Source organism: Entelurus aequoreus, linkage group LG14, assembly GCF_033978785.1.
Source record: "Entelurus aequoreus isolate RoL-2023_Sb linkage group LG14, RoL_Eaeq_v1.1, whole genome shotgun sequence".
Lineage (NCBI taxonomy): Eukaryota > Metazoa > Chordata > Actinopteri > Syngnathiformes > Syngnathidae > Entelurus > Entelurus aequoreus.
Genome location: NC_084744.1, coordinates 49,130,371 through 49,145,370, shown reverse-complemented (window position 1 = coordinate 49,145,370; position 15,000 = coordinate 49,130,371). Strand labels below are relative to the sequence as shown.

The 15,000-nt window shown below is 37.5% G+C and overlaps 1 protein-coding gene across 3 annotated transcripts in view; it reads right to left on the bottom strand.

The window, feature by feature from the left end:
- Nucleotides 1-15,000, bottom strand: part of LOC133665425 (importin-13-like) — a 58,894-nt gene that overhangs the window by 25,533 nt on the left and 18,361 nt on the right. For all 3 annotated transcript variants that reach the window (XM_062070712.1, XM_062070714.1, XM_062070713.1), the window contains 7 exons: nucleotides 13,086-13,227; nucleotides 12,855-13,021; nucleotides 9,282-9,402; nucleotides 6,314-6,461; nucleotides 4,634-4,815; nucleotides 4,527-4,553; nucleotides 4,322-4,456 (listed from right to left, as the gene is read on the bottom strand). In XM_062070712.1, the coding sequence (XP_061926696.1) occupies nucleotides 4,322-4,456; nucleotides 4,527-4,553; nucleotides 4,634-4,815; nucleotides 6,314-6,461; nucleotides 9,282-9,402; nucleotides 12,855-13,021; nucleotides 13,086-13,227 (922 nt within the window). The remainder of the gene's footprint in view (nucleotides 1-4,321; nucleotides 4,457-4,526; nucleotides 4,554-4,633; nucleotides 4,816-6,313; nucleotides 6,462-9,281; nucleotides 9,403-12,854; nucleotides 13,022-13,085; nucleotides 13,228-15,000) is intronic.

Here is a 15,000-nt window from a genome sequence, read left to right as displayed (position 1 = left end):
ACTCCACACAGAAAGATCCCGAGGCCGGGATTGAACTCACGACTACTCAGGACCTTTGTATATATATATATATATATATATATATGTATATATATATATATATATATATATATATATATATACAGTATATACATACAAAAATCTCCTGATGATCATGAAACAAGCCTGTAGAGATGAAATAGTCTTGTGATTTTTTTTCCCACACATACATATTACGCTCTACCACGGTATCGAGCACTATTTTTTTTTTTTTTTTTTTTGGATAATCTAATTAAGACACACATATATATATATATATATATATATATATATCTATATATATATATATATATATATATATATATATATATATATATATATATATATATATATATATATATATATATATATATATATATACATATATATATATATATATATATATATATATATATATATATATATATATATACATATATATATATATATATATATATATATATATATATATACTGTATATATATATATATATATATATATGTATATACATATATATATATATACTGTATATATATATGTGTATATATATACAGGTATATATATATATATATACTGTATATATATACACTACCGTTCAAAAGTTTGGGGTCACTCAAACAATTTTGTGGAATAGCCTTCATTTCTAAGAACAAGAATAGACTGTCGAGTTTCAGATGAAAGTTCTCTTTTTCTGGCCATTTTGAGCGTTTAATTGACCCCACAAATGTGATGCTCCAGAAACTCAATCTGCTCAAAGGAAGGTCAGTTTTGTAGCTTCTGTCACGAGCTAAACTGTTTTCAGATGTGTGAACATGATTGCACAAGGGTTTTCTAATCATCAATTAGCCTTCTGAGCCAATGAGCAAACACATTGTACCATTAGAACACTGGAGTGATAGTTGCTGGAAATGGGCCTCTATACACCTATGTAGATATTGCACCAAAAACCAGACATTTGCAGCTAGAATAGTCATTTACCACATTAGCAATGTATAGAGTGTATTTCTTTAAAGTTAAGACAAGTTTAAAGTTATCTTCATTGAAAAGTACAGTGCTTTTCCTTCAAAAATAAGGACATTTCAATGTGACCCCAAACTTTTGAACGGTAGTGTATATATATATATATATATATATATATATATATCGCTACTACTGTAATAAAGTAGCGCGATCCTAATACATTAAAAACAGTACTATACAGTACTATACTGCATTTGAAAAAAACAATTTTTACGGGCATGACGGTGCGCCGTTGTCACGTCGGAACTGCTGGTTTTACGAGCAGAGGAGCGTGTTCGGCAACGCACAATCCCAGAGTACTTACAAGCAGACACAGTGTGTAGACAGAAAAGGGAGAACGGACGCATTTTGGCTTAAAAACTGAAAATAAAGGTGAATCCTCGCCTCCATGGCGACAAATAAAGTACGTTTCTAAAAAGTATCCTCCCTGCAGGACGAGGAATAGCTAAACATGCTTCACTACACAGCGTAGCTCACCAACGTCCCAATTAAACAACAAACGCCATTGGTGGATCTACAACTGACATTCACTGTAATGATACCAAGTACAGGAACGTATCTAGTTGATACTACTATGATTACATTGATATTTTTTAGCATCACAAAATCTTTTTTCGTTTTTTAAAAATGTATATTATGTTTATAAACTCAGGAAATACGTCCCTGGACACATGAGGACTTTGAATATGACCAATGTATGATCCTGTATCGACTTGGTATCGGATTGATACCTAAATTTGTGGTATCATCCAAAACTAATGTAAAGTATCAAACAACAGAAGAATAAGTGATGGTTACATTTTAACAGAAGTGTAGATATAACATGTTAAAAGAGAAAATAACCAGATATTAACAGTAAATGAACAAGTTGTCAGAATAATTGTATCTAAGTTATCACAAAACGTTGTGTTTCAGTGAGTTCCCGGAAAGCAGACAAAAGCTGTGTTTGATCTTACCAATCAAAAGGCCTGTAAAACTCCATTGTGTAGGATGGGAAGCGACATGAAGGTGTCGGTTTCTTTGATCTCTTTTAATCCACAGGATTTTGTCTTGACCCGAGATCTACAACGCGGAGAGGAAGCAGGACCTGACCCCCCTCCAGGCACCTTTTCTTTGAACTGTTGTGTGACGAAAGGCAGCGGCTGTTTACGACCCCCTGTCCCTTTAGAAACAGCTGTTGCCATGTAATCAGGGAAAGTCCAAATAAAAGAGGAGGCGTACAATCTTTCGTCAGAGCGTGGTGGGAGACTGTACAAAGAGTACAGTACAGAACGTTTCTCCTCAATGAGCTAAATTGAATTCTGTTTCTGTTTAATTCCTTGCTTCTTGTCTGTTTAATAGATGTCATCAGTGTTTGAACCTGACACAAGTAGATTAATAATTCATTTTCTACCACTTGTCCTTAATAATTTTGAAAAAAAATAGAATAATAAATGAAACAATATGTTACTGCATATGTCAGCAACTAAATTAGGAGCCTTTGTTTGCTTATTTACTAATAAAAATACAAGTTGTCTTGTATGTTTACTATTTTCTTTAAGAACAAACTTGCAATAAGAAACATACTTTTAATGTACCGTAAGATTTTTTGTTAAAATAAAGCCAATAATGTAATTTTTGCGGTCCCCTTTATTTAGAAAAGTATCAAAAAGTACCGAAAAGTATCAAAATACATTTTGGTACCGGTACCAAAATATTACACTGCAAAAACTGAAATCTAAGTAAGATTAAATATCTCAAATAAGGGTGATATTTGCTTATTTTCTGTCTGATAAGATACATTTTCTCACTAAGCAGATTTTATGTTAGAATGTTTTACTTGTTTCAAGGGTTTTGGTCTAAATGATCTCAGTTAGATATTACAGCTTGTTGCTGAGATTTTATGACCTATATTGAGTAAAACCCGAGGGCCATTTGTGGCCCCCAGCTAATTTGTTAACGGCACCCGGCACATTCAGAAAATACTATAATCAAAAATAAAAACATAAAAAAGTGTAATAAAAGAGTAAATAGTTGAAATGTAACAAGTAAAAAGTTGCAATGCTGACACTAATAACACAAAAGCTGCCATGCGGACTGTTGTTGACCTATTGAAGGCTCCAATTACTTCACATGAACAATTCCACTTTGAAACATTTTTTGGGGAAAATATTGCATATTTTGTGCGAAACAAAGTTTTCTTTCACAAAAAGGGCATCAAACAAACAAAAAAATATGAAAAAAATAATTGTTTTATTTATTTTATTTTACTTTATTTTTATTTATTTTTAATTTTTTTTAATACACTGTAGCACTTTGAGATTGTTTACTCAATATAAAGTGCTTTTTACAAATAAAATATGTTATTATTATTATTATTATTATTAACAGATCTACAGACTTAAGCATTAAAAGTAAAAAATATAAATATAAATTTGGCTTATTTTCAACACTTACTCTTTTTCTTTTTTTTTGTCAATTACTTCACATCAAATATTCCACTTTGAAATGTTTTGGGGGAAAATGTTGCATAGTTTGTGTGTTTGCCATATAAATAAGGGTTTTGACATAAAGGGCTTAAACATAAAAACAACATTTTTTAAAACTTTATAACGACAGACATCTCGAGATTTAAGCGTTGAATAAAAAAAATAAAAATATATATATATATATATATTACTTATTTCTAACATTTTTATGACTGAAACCCTTGAGAAAAGCCATAAAGGTTAAAAAAAACAACTATATATTGTATAGGTTTTAAAAAAGGAAAAAATATCAAAATGGCCCCCGCATGCTTTGATTTTTCAGTCTGCGGCCCTCAGTGGAAAAAGTTTGGACACCCCTGGAGTAAAACATGCTTGAAACTAGAATATCAACTGTTGCACAGCTGTGTCATCAACACTCACAAGTATAAAACTGCTTTTTTAAAGTAATAATTTCTTACTTCAAGCATGAAAAAAAATAAATCATGATGTCGAGCGCATATCATTATGTCAAGATAATGGCACTAGCATTTACTAAATTTAAGAATATTTTTCAACATATTGAGCGAAAAGGTCTCATTTGTTTTTCTACCAAGAAAAGTGCACTTGTTATTAGTGAGAATATACTTATTTTAAGGTATTTTTGGGTTCATTGAGGTTAGCTAATTTTACTTGTTTTGGAAAGCCAAATTTTCTTCTTCTATTGGCAGATAATTTTGCTTAGTTCAAATAAAATACCCCTCATTTTAGTATTTCGTTTTCTTGTTTTTGAACGCTGACTTTTTGCAGAGTAGTATCGGGACAACACTACTCCATACCGTTTGTTGTGCCATGGTCTCCAGCTGCTGGACGTGAGGACTGATGAGTGAGTGCAGTTTTCCCAAGATCTCCTCCATGGGCATGGCGGACAGCAGGAAGCCCAGAGCCTGCATGAGCCACATGCACTGGCTGCTCTGCACAAACATTACAAATAAACGTCATCCATGTTTCGCTCACATAGTCTCTTTGCAACACTCCACTCACCTTATGGATCCCTTTAACCAGCACATCCTATTGAGAATGAATGTATATATTTTTTTTATCATTGCTATGCATTGATTTGCGATTTGAGCGACCACAGGAAACCAAACCTGGGACACGTTGAGGATGTCCTGAGTGTAAGGACCGAGGTCGTGGCGACACTCCCTGCAGATCCTCTTCAGGGTAGAAACGCTGGAGACGGAGAGCTCGGGCCTCACAAGACCCTGGAGGACCATGGGTAACATACCGCCAAGCATCACTGGGTGGTCCACCAGCCACTCAGCCAAGGACCCTTGGCAACACAAATACAGGTGAAACTCAAGAAAATAGAATATTGCACAAAGGTTTGTTTATCTCTAATATTCAACACTGTGTTATAACATGCAAGTTAAGATATTTCAAGACTACCTTTGACGTAATTATGATTATTGCTTGTACAAAACCCAAAACCAGTGAAGTTGGCACGTTGTGTAAATGGTAAATAAAAACAGAATACAATGATTTGCAAATCCTTTTCGACCTATATTCAATTGAATTGACTGCAAAGACAAGATATTTAACGTTCGAACTGGAAAACGATGTTATTTTTTGCAAATATTAGCTCATTTGGAGTTTCAGGCCTGCAACGTGTGTCAAAAAAGCTGGCACAAGTGGCAAAAAAAACCCTGAAAAAGTTGAGGAATGCTCATCAAACCCTTATTTGGAACATCCCACAGGTGAACAGGCTAATTGGGAACAGGTGGGTGCCATGATTGGGTATAAAAGCAGCTTCCATGAAATGCTCAGTCATTCACAAACAAGGATGGGGCGAGGGTCACCACTTTGTGAACAAATGCGTGAGCAAATTGTCAAACAGTTTAACAACAACATTTCTCAACCAGCTATTGCAAGGAATTTAGGGATTTCACCATCTACGGTCCGTAATATCATCAAAAGGTTCAGAGAATTTGGAGAAATCACTGCACATAAGCGATGATGTTACGGACCTTCGATCCCTCAGGCGGTACTGCATCAAAAAGTGACATCAATGTGTAAAGGATATCACCACATAGACTCAGGAACACTTCAGAAAACCACTGTCAGTAACTGCAGTTGGTCGCTACATCTGTAAGTGCAAGTTAAAACTCTACTATGCAAAGCGAAAGCCATTTATCAACAACACCCAGAAACGCCGCCGGATTCGCTGGGCCCGAGCTCATCTAAGGTGGACTGATGCGAAGTAGAAAAATGTTCAGTGGTCTGACGAGTCCACATTTCAAATTGTTTCTGGAAACTGTGGACGTCGTGTCTTCTGGACTAAAGAGAAAAAGAACCATCCGGATTGTTATAGGCGCAAAGTTGAAAAGCCAGCATCTGTGATGGTATGGGGGTGTATTAGTGCCCAAGGCATGGGTAACTTACACATCTGTGAAGGCGCCATTAATGCTGAAAGGTATATACAGGTTTTGGAGCAACATATGTTGCCATCCAAGCAACGTTATCATGGACGCCCCTGCTTATTTCAGCGAGACAATGCCAAGCCACGTGTTACAAAAGTTTAGGAAATTTTGGGGGAGTTCAAAAACTGTAAGCCAAGATCATCAAAATGATATCAAATGAAGGCTTGACATATCTCACTTTGTATGTAACGAGTTTATATCACATGAGTTTCACATTTGAAGTTGAATGGCTGACATGAATGAACGGGCTTTTGCACAATATTCTCATTTTTCGAGTTTCACCTGTATATCAACAAAAGTGTTAATTGTCGTGGAGTGCACAGCATGATCATGCATGAATATTCCAGCTACCTATTGTGTACATGACCGTGTCGGCCAGCATGACGTTACTGATGTTGATACGGGGGATGAGACCAATCAGACCAGGGATGACATCAGAGTAGTTCACGTCGATGGTTTCTGCTATGGACTGGAAGCCAAATAATAACGCCTCTGTGTCCTACAATGGAGAAGAAGAGACATTAAACTACAAAAAATAGCACACGCAATGTACATATCGTATTTTACGTATTTCCTCAACTTTGAAATCTGTGGCTTATACAAACGTGTGGCTAATCCATGGATTTTTCTTTGCTAACGGCCATAATATTTTGTATATGTGGGGGGGCGTGGCCTGCGGACCTGCAGCGAAGCGGGGTGTGTCGACCGGCTTCGAGATTAGCGACAGGTGCGTAGATGGCACACCTGGGCCGGCTTATCTAATCACCTGTCGCTCTGTTAAAAAGTAGCAGCCAGGAAGGGGAGGGGAGTTGATGGTGGAGTGCGAGCGAAAGCGAGACAAACGACACACTGGAAGGAAAACCATTTGTGTGCTCAATGGATAAAAAGAGACTCTTATCACAAAATAAATCATTGTTCAGAACCATGAACGCCGCTGTCATGTCAGTGATTGGTGGTCAGAGGAACCCGGAGGAGAGAGTCTTCCACAGTATACAACAAACTTACATAACGCCGACACAGAGACTGAAAAAGTTTGTAATTGTTTCTGCTATAGCGGCATCTTTTGGTCGAGTTTGCTCACTATATGCGCTTAGGATTGAAAGTCTAGAGCAGTGGTCCCTAACCTTTTTGTAGCTGCGGACCGGTCAACGCTTGAAAATTTGTCCCGCGGACCGGGAGGGGGGGTGATATTTTATTTTATTTATTTATTTTTTGTTCATAAAGAAATACAATCATGTGTGCTTATGGACTGTATCCCTGCAGACTGTATTGATCTATATTGATATATAATGCACACAGTATATTGTGTTTTTTATGTTGATTTAATTTTAAAAAAATAATAATAATTTCTTGTGCGGCACTGGTCTAGAGTATTTCCTTCCGTTTCATGCTTTGGACTGGATGTATAAATGCCATTCCATCGAGTAGTCATCCATAGCGTTTCTGCTTGTATGCGCTCTTCATTTACTCCAAGAAATGTTGGTAAGTTTTACAACATAACTACAATCATTTTTACTTACTAAACCGTCCCATGAGTGATGTCTGTCGGAGTGTTTTTGTGCATATTTGTACGTACTATCGTAATGAAAACAAGCTAACGCCATTAGCATTAGCTAATACGCTAACACGGTTACGAGTGTCTGTGTTAGTATTATTAACTTACAATGACTTTCTTTTTATATTTTTTCAGTTTCACAAATTCGTCAGTAAATTCACCAAAACGTCACTGTGGAGTTATTGAGTCTGTTTAGCTGATTGTAGAGCTAGCTGTTTTGTTTGATTAGTTGTTTTACTGCCGTGTTACAGACCTCGTTTAGAAAACAATGGAATTAAGTAAATATAAAACCCAAAACCAGTGAAGTTGGCACGTTGTGTAAATGGTAAATAAAAACAGAATACAATCATTTGCAAATCCTTTTCAACCTATATTCAATTGAATAGACTGCAAAGACAAGATACTTAACGTTCGAACTGAGAAACGTTATTTTTTTACAAATATTAGCTCAATTGGAATTTGATGCCTGCAACATGTTTCAAAAAATACTGAGAAAGTTGAGGAATGCTCATCAAACACTTATTTGGAACATCCCACAGGTGAAAAGGCTAATTGGGAACAATGATTGGGTATAAAAGCAGCTTCCATGAAATGCTCAGTCATTCACAAACAAGGATGGGGCAAGGGTCACCACTTTGTAAAAAATGTGCAAGCAAATTGTTGAACAGTTTAAGAACAACATTTCTCAATGAGCTATTGCAAGCAATTTAGGGACTTTACCGTCTACGGTCCGTAAGCAGCATGCCCGTGACCTTCGATCCCTCAGGCTGTATTGCATCAACAAGCAACTTTAATGTGTAAAGGATATCACCGCATGAGCTCAGGAACACTTCAAAAAACCACTGTCAGTAACTACCGTTCGTCGCTACATCTGTAAATGCAAGTTAAAACTCTACTATGCAAAGCCAAAGCCATTTATCAACAACACCCAGAAACGCCGTCGGCTGCGCTGGGCCCGAGCTCATCTAAGATGGACTGATACAAAGTGTTCTGTGGTCTGACGAGTCCACATTTCAAATTGTTTTTGGAAACTGTGGACGTCGTGTCCTCCAGACCAAAGAGGAAAAGAACCATCCGGATTGTTACAGGCGCAAAGTTGAAAAGCCAGCATCTGTGATGGTATGGGGGTGTATTAGTGCCCAAGGCATGGGTAACTTACACATCTGTGAAGGCACCATTAATGCTGAAAGGTACATACAGGTTTTGGAGCAACATATGTTGCCATCCAAGCAACGTTACCATGGACGCCCCTGCTTATTTCAGCAAGACAATGCCAAGCCACATTCTGCACGTGTTACAACAGCGTGGCTTCATAGTAAAAGAGTGCGGGTACTAGACTGGCCTGTCTGTAGTCTGTGTGGCGTATTATGAAGCGTAAAATACCACAACTGAGACCCCGGACTGTTGAACAACTTAAGCTGTACATCAAGCAACAATGGGAAAGAATTCCACCTAAAAAGCTTCAAAAATTGGTCTCCTCAGTTCCCAAACGTTTACTGAGTGTTGTTAAAAGGAAAGGCCATGTAACACAGTGGTAACCAACCTTTTTGCAATGTGTTGCTGCCATTAAATTCTAAGTTAATGATTATTTGCAAAAAAAATAAAATCTCAGTTCGAACATTAAATATCTTGTCTTTGCAGTCTAAGTTGAAAAGGATTTGCAAATCATTGTATTCTGTTTTTATTTACGAATTACACAACGTGCCAACTTCACTGGCTTGTCCACACACAACAAGACCCGGGTAATAGAAGTAGCTTGACAACCTGCCACCCTGTTGACTGCTGCGGGTCCATCAGCTGTCTTCCCAGGCGCTCATAAAGGTTACTGAGCAGCTCGGCTCCCAACATTTCATACACGTACATCAACGTGTCGGAGATGTCCACCCTGGAAGGTAAAACAACCATGTTGTTTTATCATTTATAATTGAATATGTTAATGAGACTGTTCAAACTACAGGTGTTCACAAAGTACACAGAACAAGAATTATGATGAAAATCTTGAACCCTTTTTTTATTTTTTTTATTGAGACAAAGATTATTTATGCATTTAATATTTGTTTACTTACTATGCCATATTATTTGTTTATTATTTATTTGTTCACTGTTATGTTACAGCGAGCAAGGAAATGGGATACAATTGCTACGGTGCGAAAAGGGGCTCAGCTCCTTCCTACTACTTTTCCGACATGCTGTCACGAAGCAACTGGAAATATGTGATGCATTACATTGTATTGTATGCATGTTCGAAATAAACTGAAACTGAACAGTGCACTCAAATTTGAGCCACATCGATGCTAAGTTAGCCTATTAGCTAAAGACTTAAAAACTTGCAGATATCATGTCTGGATCTGACTCGTGGATTGTTTTAGTTTTTTTTACCACTGTCAGTAACTACAGTTTGTCGCTACATCTGTAAATGCAAGTAAAAAATCTACTCTGCAAAGCGAAAGCCATTTATCAACAACACCCAGAAACGCCGTCGGCTTGGCTGGGCCCGAGCTCATTTAAAATGGACTGATGCAAAGTGGATAAAGTGTTCTGTGGTCTGACGAGTCCACATTTCAAATTGTTGTTGTTGTTTTTTTGTTTTTTTTATTGAGACAAAGATTATTTTTGTATTTAACATTTGTTTACTTACTATGGTATATTATTTGTTTATTATGTATTTGTTCACTGTTATGTTACAGAGAACAAGGAAATAGGATAAAATTGCTTTGGTACGAAAAAGGGTAGAATTAAATAAGCTCAGCTTCTTCCTACTCCTTTTCGGACGTGCTGTCATGAAACAACTGGAAATATGGGATGCATTACATTGTATTGTATGCATGGTCCAAATAAACTGAAATTGAACAGTGCTAACATTACACTCAAATGTTAATGATAAATTAGCCTATTTGCTAAAGAATTTTTTTTGCTAAAGAGTTTTTTTTTGTTTTTTAGGATGTGTAGCGAAGCCTGCTTTTCTGTAAGATACTGGGCATTTAGCTATAAGGGTGTGTCAGAGGCATCATCTAAATGACGTCATAAAAATCCAAAATCCTCAAAACCATTTGTACACCTCTTCCCTCAAAAATGGAGCAAACATGCAAATACAAATGATAGATGTCATCAGGTTCAAACACTGATGACATCTATTAAACAGACAAAGAAGCAAGGAATTAAACAGAGACAGAATTCCATTCAGCTCAATTGAGGAGAAACGTCTGGGCTGTACTCTTGCACAGTCTCCCACCACGCGCTGACGAAAGATTGTCCCCTTTTATTTGGACTTTCCCTGATTACATGGCAACAGCTGTTTATAAAGGAAGGGGGGTCGTAAACAGCCGTCGCCTTTGGTTACAAAACAGTTAAAAGAAAAGGTGCCTGGAGGGGGGGTCAGTTCCTGCTTCCTCTCCGCTTTGTAGATCTCGAATCAAGACAAAATGTTCCTGTAGATTACAATACATCAAAGAAACCGACACCTTCATGTCGCTTCCCATCCTACACAGTGGAGTTTTACAAGCCTTTTGCTTGGTAGGATCAAAGACAGTTCGCCGGGAACTCATGGCAACACAAAGTTTTGTGATGACTTAGATACAATTATTCTGACAATAGATTTTTCTCACCTTTGACACTCATAAAAATGCTCTAGGCACACATGTGACTGTTCAATTTTACCAAAATAGGGGTTTAAAATGTTATTACTAACAGAGGAGATGGATATTGTTTTGTTTGTTAGGATAATTGCGCCATAACTACACATTTAATTTTGACAAAACTTTGTAGAACCACCTGAAGTTTTCAAAATAAAGGTTGCAATAACTTGTGTTCACTCTTTGCTGTTGCAGTTAGGGGTGCAACTAAAAAATTATTTAAATACACGAGTTGGCGATCATTTTCTTTTTTTATTGCTTATGATCTACTGTGCACGTTTTGAGGTGGATGGTGATTTTTACTTACTTTTTTAAAACCTATGAAAGTAAATTTAATGGTAACAAAAGAAAGATAAATTACTGAGACACTTTATTCTACAAAGTTTATAATCACAGTGAAAAAATAATCAATCAAATAATGTATTTTTCTATCCAGTACTGTTAGGGTGAATTAGCTGCAATTATTTAACTAATGGAATAAAAGTGTAAACTTGAACCTTCCTGGTGGTCTATCAAGCATATGGAGCTGCACGTCTTCTAGGATAGTAGTGTGTCATTCTTCAATGAAACAAGTAAAACTTAAAAACTAAGGATTTAGACCAGAAACAAGTAAAACTTACAAATTAAGGATTTAGACCAGTCTACTAGCGGTGTGCATTTGTTTAATAGGTGTCTGGTCCGTGGGGTGCCTCCAACTTAATTTTAAACATCTGACAGTAAAATAGCTTGTGGGTAACGTGATTAATTCTGGCTAATGACCATGAATTGTGCTTTCAAGTGGGCACTGCACAGCATAATCATATTGTGGGGGGGGGCGTGGCCTGCGGACCTGCAGCGAAGCGGGGTGTGCCAGGACCGGCTTCGAGGTCAGCGACAGGTGCGTAGATAGTCCACCTGGGCCTGCTTATCTAATAAACTGTCGCTCCGTTAAAAGGCGTTGGAGTTGAAGCGAGAGCGCGAGCGAGAGCGAGACTGACAGACACCAAAATACTTTGCACATTGCTGAAAATAAAACTGTCTAAAAACCCTGAAAAGGAGCGGCGATGTCGGTGATTGGTGGTCCGAAGAACCCGGAGGCGAGAGTCTTCCACACATATGACTTGATCCAAACAACCTTTTCCGCTCATGGCGCAAATAAACTAAGACTAAAAGTCAACACACGGTCACACGTAACACAACCTGCTCACTAAACTTTGTAGATTTTATAAAAACATGTCCAAACACAACACATCATTCAAAATTACACCTATTTAAATCCCCTGCAATGCATGATGGGAAAATTGCTGAACAGCCTCTCCGCACATATCCGTGTTTGGCACATTTTAGCTGCTTGATATTTTTGATTGATTACAACAAGGTATGAGTCAAAATTTCACATACTCCTAATACATATATAAATATGTATATGTATATATACATACAGTATATACATATATATGTATATATTTATATATTAAAGTTAAACTTAAGTACCACTGATAGTCACACACACACTAGGTGTGGTGAAATTACCCTCTGCATTTGACACATCCCCTTGTTCCACCCACTGGGAGGTGAGGGGAGCAGTGAGCAGCAGCGGTGGAATCATTTTGGCCAAAAATTTTTTAGCCCAATGCGGCCCTCATGTCAATAAGTTTGGACCACCCCGATTTAGACAATGCAGGTGCATGCCATGTTTTGATTAAATACTATTTGTTTGTCTCACCTGTAGATTCTAAACTGCTCCTTGTCATCAGAACTCCAGGATGCGTATTCTTCCTGGGAGGGATAATGTGATTTGTGCAGCAACACATCCACGAGCTGGAAGTAAACCGGCCTGTAGACTTGCAGATAAATGGCCTGCTTCTCCTCCTCCAACGACAAGATGTCATCCTGAACAACAATCACAAGAATGACCACCTGTGCCAGAGTTGTAATAGTACATGACAGTCCTCACCTGCAGAGTGTACCAGAAGGTGAGCGTGAGGGAGCTGGTTGTCTCACTCACTGGGTACTGGCCAGGAATCCCGGTACAGAACAGAATCATGTTGACTAGGGCCAGATACTCCTGCCAGTGATCCACTTGCTCCAGCAAAACCCTAATAACATACACAAAACCAGGTGACTTTCTTTGCAATGTTTCGTTTTATGTTTCAAATGCTCTGATTCTGATACACGGCAAAAGTAGCTTGCTTCATCAAAGCTACATTTAACTGCATTTCTATCTATGGGCCAACATGTATAATATCAATGTTAATGTAACTGAGAATGGACCCAATAAGGGTCCATTATTATTGTCATTTAGTAGGGGACACCCTACAACTACCTCTAGGGGTCCCAACACCCCACTGTATGTATTTATTTTAGCTTGCCTTTTCTTTGGCCCACCCCTATAATGTTATTAATTTTCTCTACCTCATACTTGCCACCCTTGAGACCTTCGAATTCGGGAGATTGGGGGGTGGAGGGTGGTAGCGGGGGTGTTTATTGTAGCCCGGAAGAGTTAGGGATGCAAGGGATTCTGGGTATTTGTTCTGTTGTGTTTATGTCGTATTACGGTGCGGATGTTCTCCCGAAATGTGTTTGTCATTCTTGTTTGGTGTGGGTTCACAGTGTGGCACATATTTGTAACAGTGTTAAAGTTGTTCATACAGGCACCCTCAGTGTGACCTGTATGTCTGTTGATCAAGTATGTCTTGCAGTCACTTTCGTGTGTATGCAGAAGCCGCATACAACATGGGACTGGGCCGGCACGCTGTTTGTATGGTAAAAAAGTGGACGCGTCGACAGATTTTAAAGGACGCTAAAAGCAGTGCCATCACGGCACGCCCTTAATATTGTTGTCCGGGTGAAAATCGGGAGAAATTCGGGAGAATAGTTGCCCCGGGGGATTTTCGGGAGGAGCACTGAAATTCGGGAGTCTACCGGAAAAATCGCAGTGTTTCCCACATATTCATTTATTTGTGGCGGCCCGCCACAAAAGAATTACGTCCGCCACAAATAAGATAAAATAAAAAATAAATATATATATATATATATATATATATATATATATATATATATATATATATATATATATATATTTTTTTTTTTTTTTTACCTTTCCAGCTTCTCAGGCAAATCATATAGTTGATGTAGATGCCCAGATAGGCTGTTCAGATTTACTTTACAAAAGAGAAGTGTAGGATACTTCTCTTGTTGCCTTATTTGTATTTGACCACTACTGTTTTCTGTTTATTTGTTACTGACTGTGGCAGGACACCTCTGCCTCTGTTTCACTTTATGTTGCTGGTAAATAATATGGTTGTAGTAGTAGGCTAAAGTTAAATTATTTAGTATGCACTAATTAAAGGGGCAGAGATTTAAGAGACATTTTAGCTTTTATATTTTATAAGATATATTTTTTGTAAGAACCACAATTAATAAATATATTTCAGTGAATAACTTATTGTTCAAATCTGTATATAAATACGTACATAAAGTGTTGTAATTATATTGTACAATGGATGGATGGATGGATGGATGGATGAACGTTTAAAACAAAACTGTTATTATTAATTAGTAAGTATACATTTTTTGAGCCTTTTTAGAGAAAATCATATCATTGTAGTAAATTATGCAAATTACTCGATGATGTCATGGTGACCACGCCCATAGTCACGCCCCCACCACCACAGGTATCTTGGCAGTTTATGGGAAACACTGAATTGGGAAGTTTGGCAAGTATGCTCGACCTACAGTAATAAAACACAGCATCTATCTATATCTTGACAAAAAAAACCAAGAACTTGTGTGTTGTTTGGGAACAGTAAGTAATACGGGGGGTCAGCAACCCGCGGCTCGATAGCCGCATGTGGCTCTTTAGCGCCGCC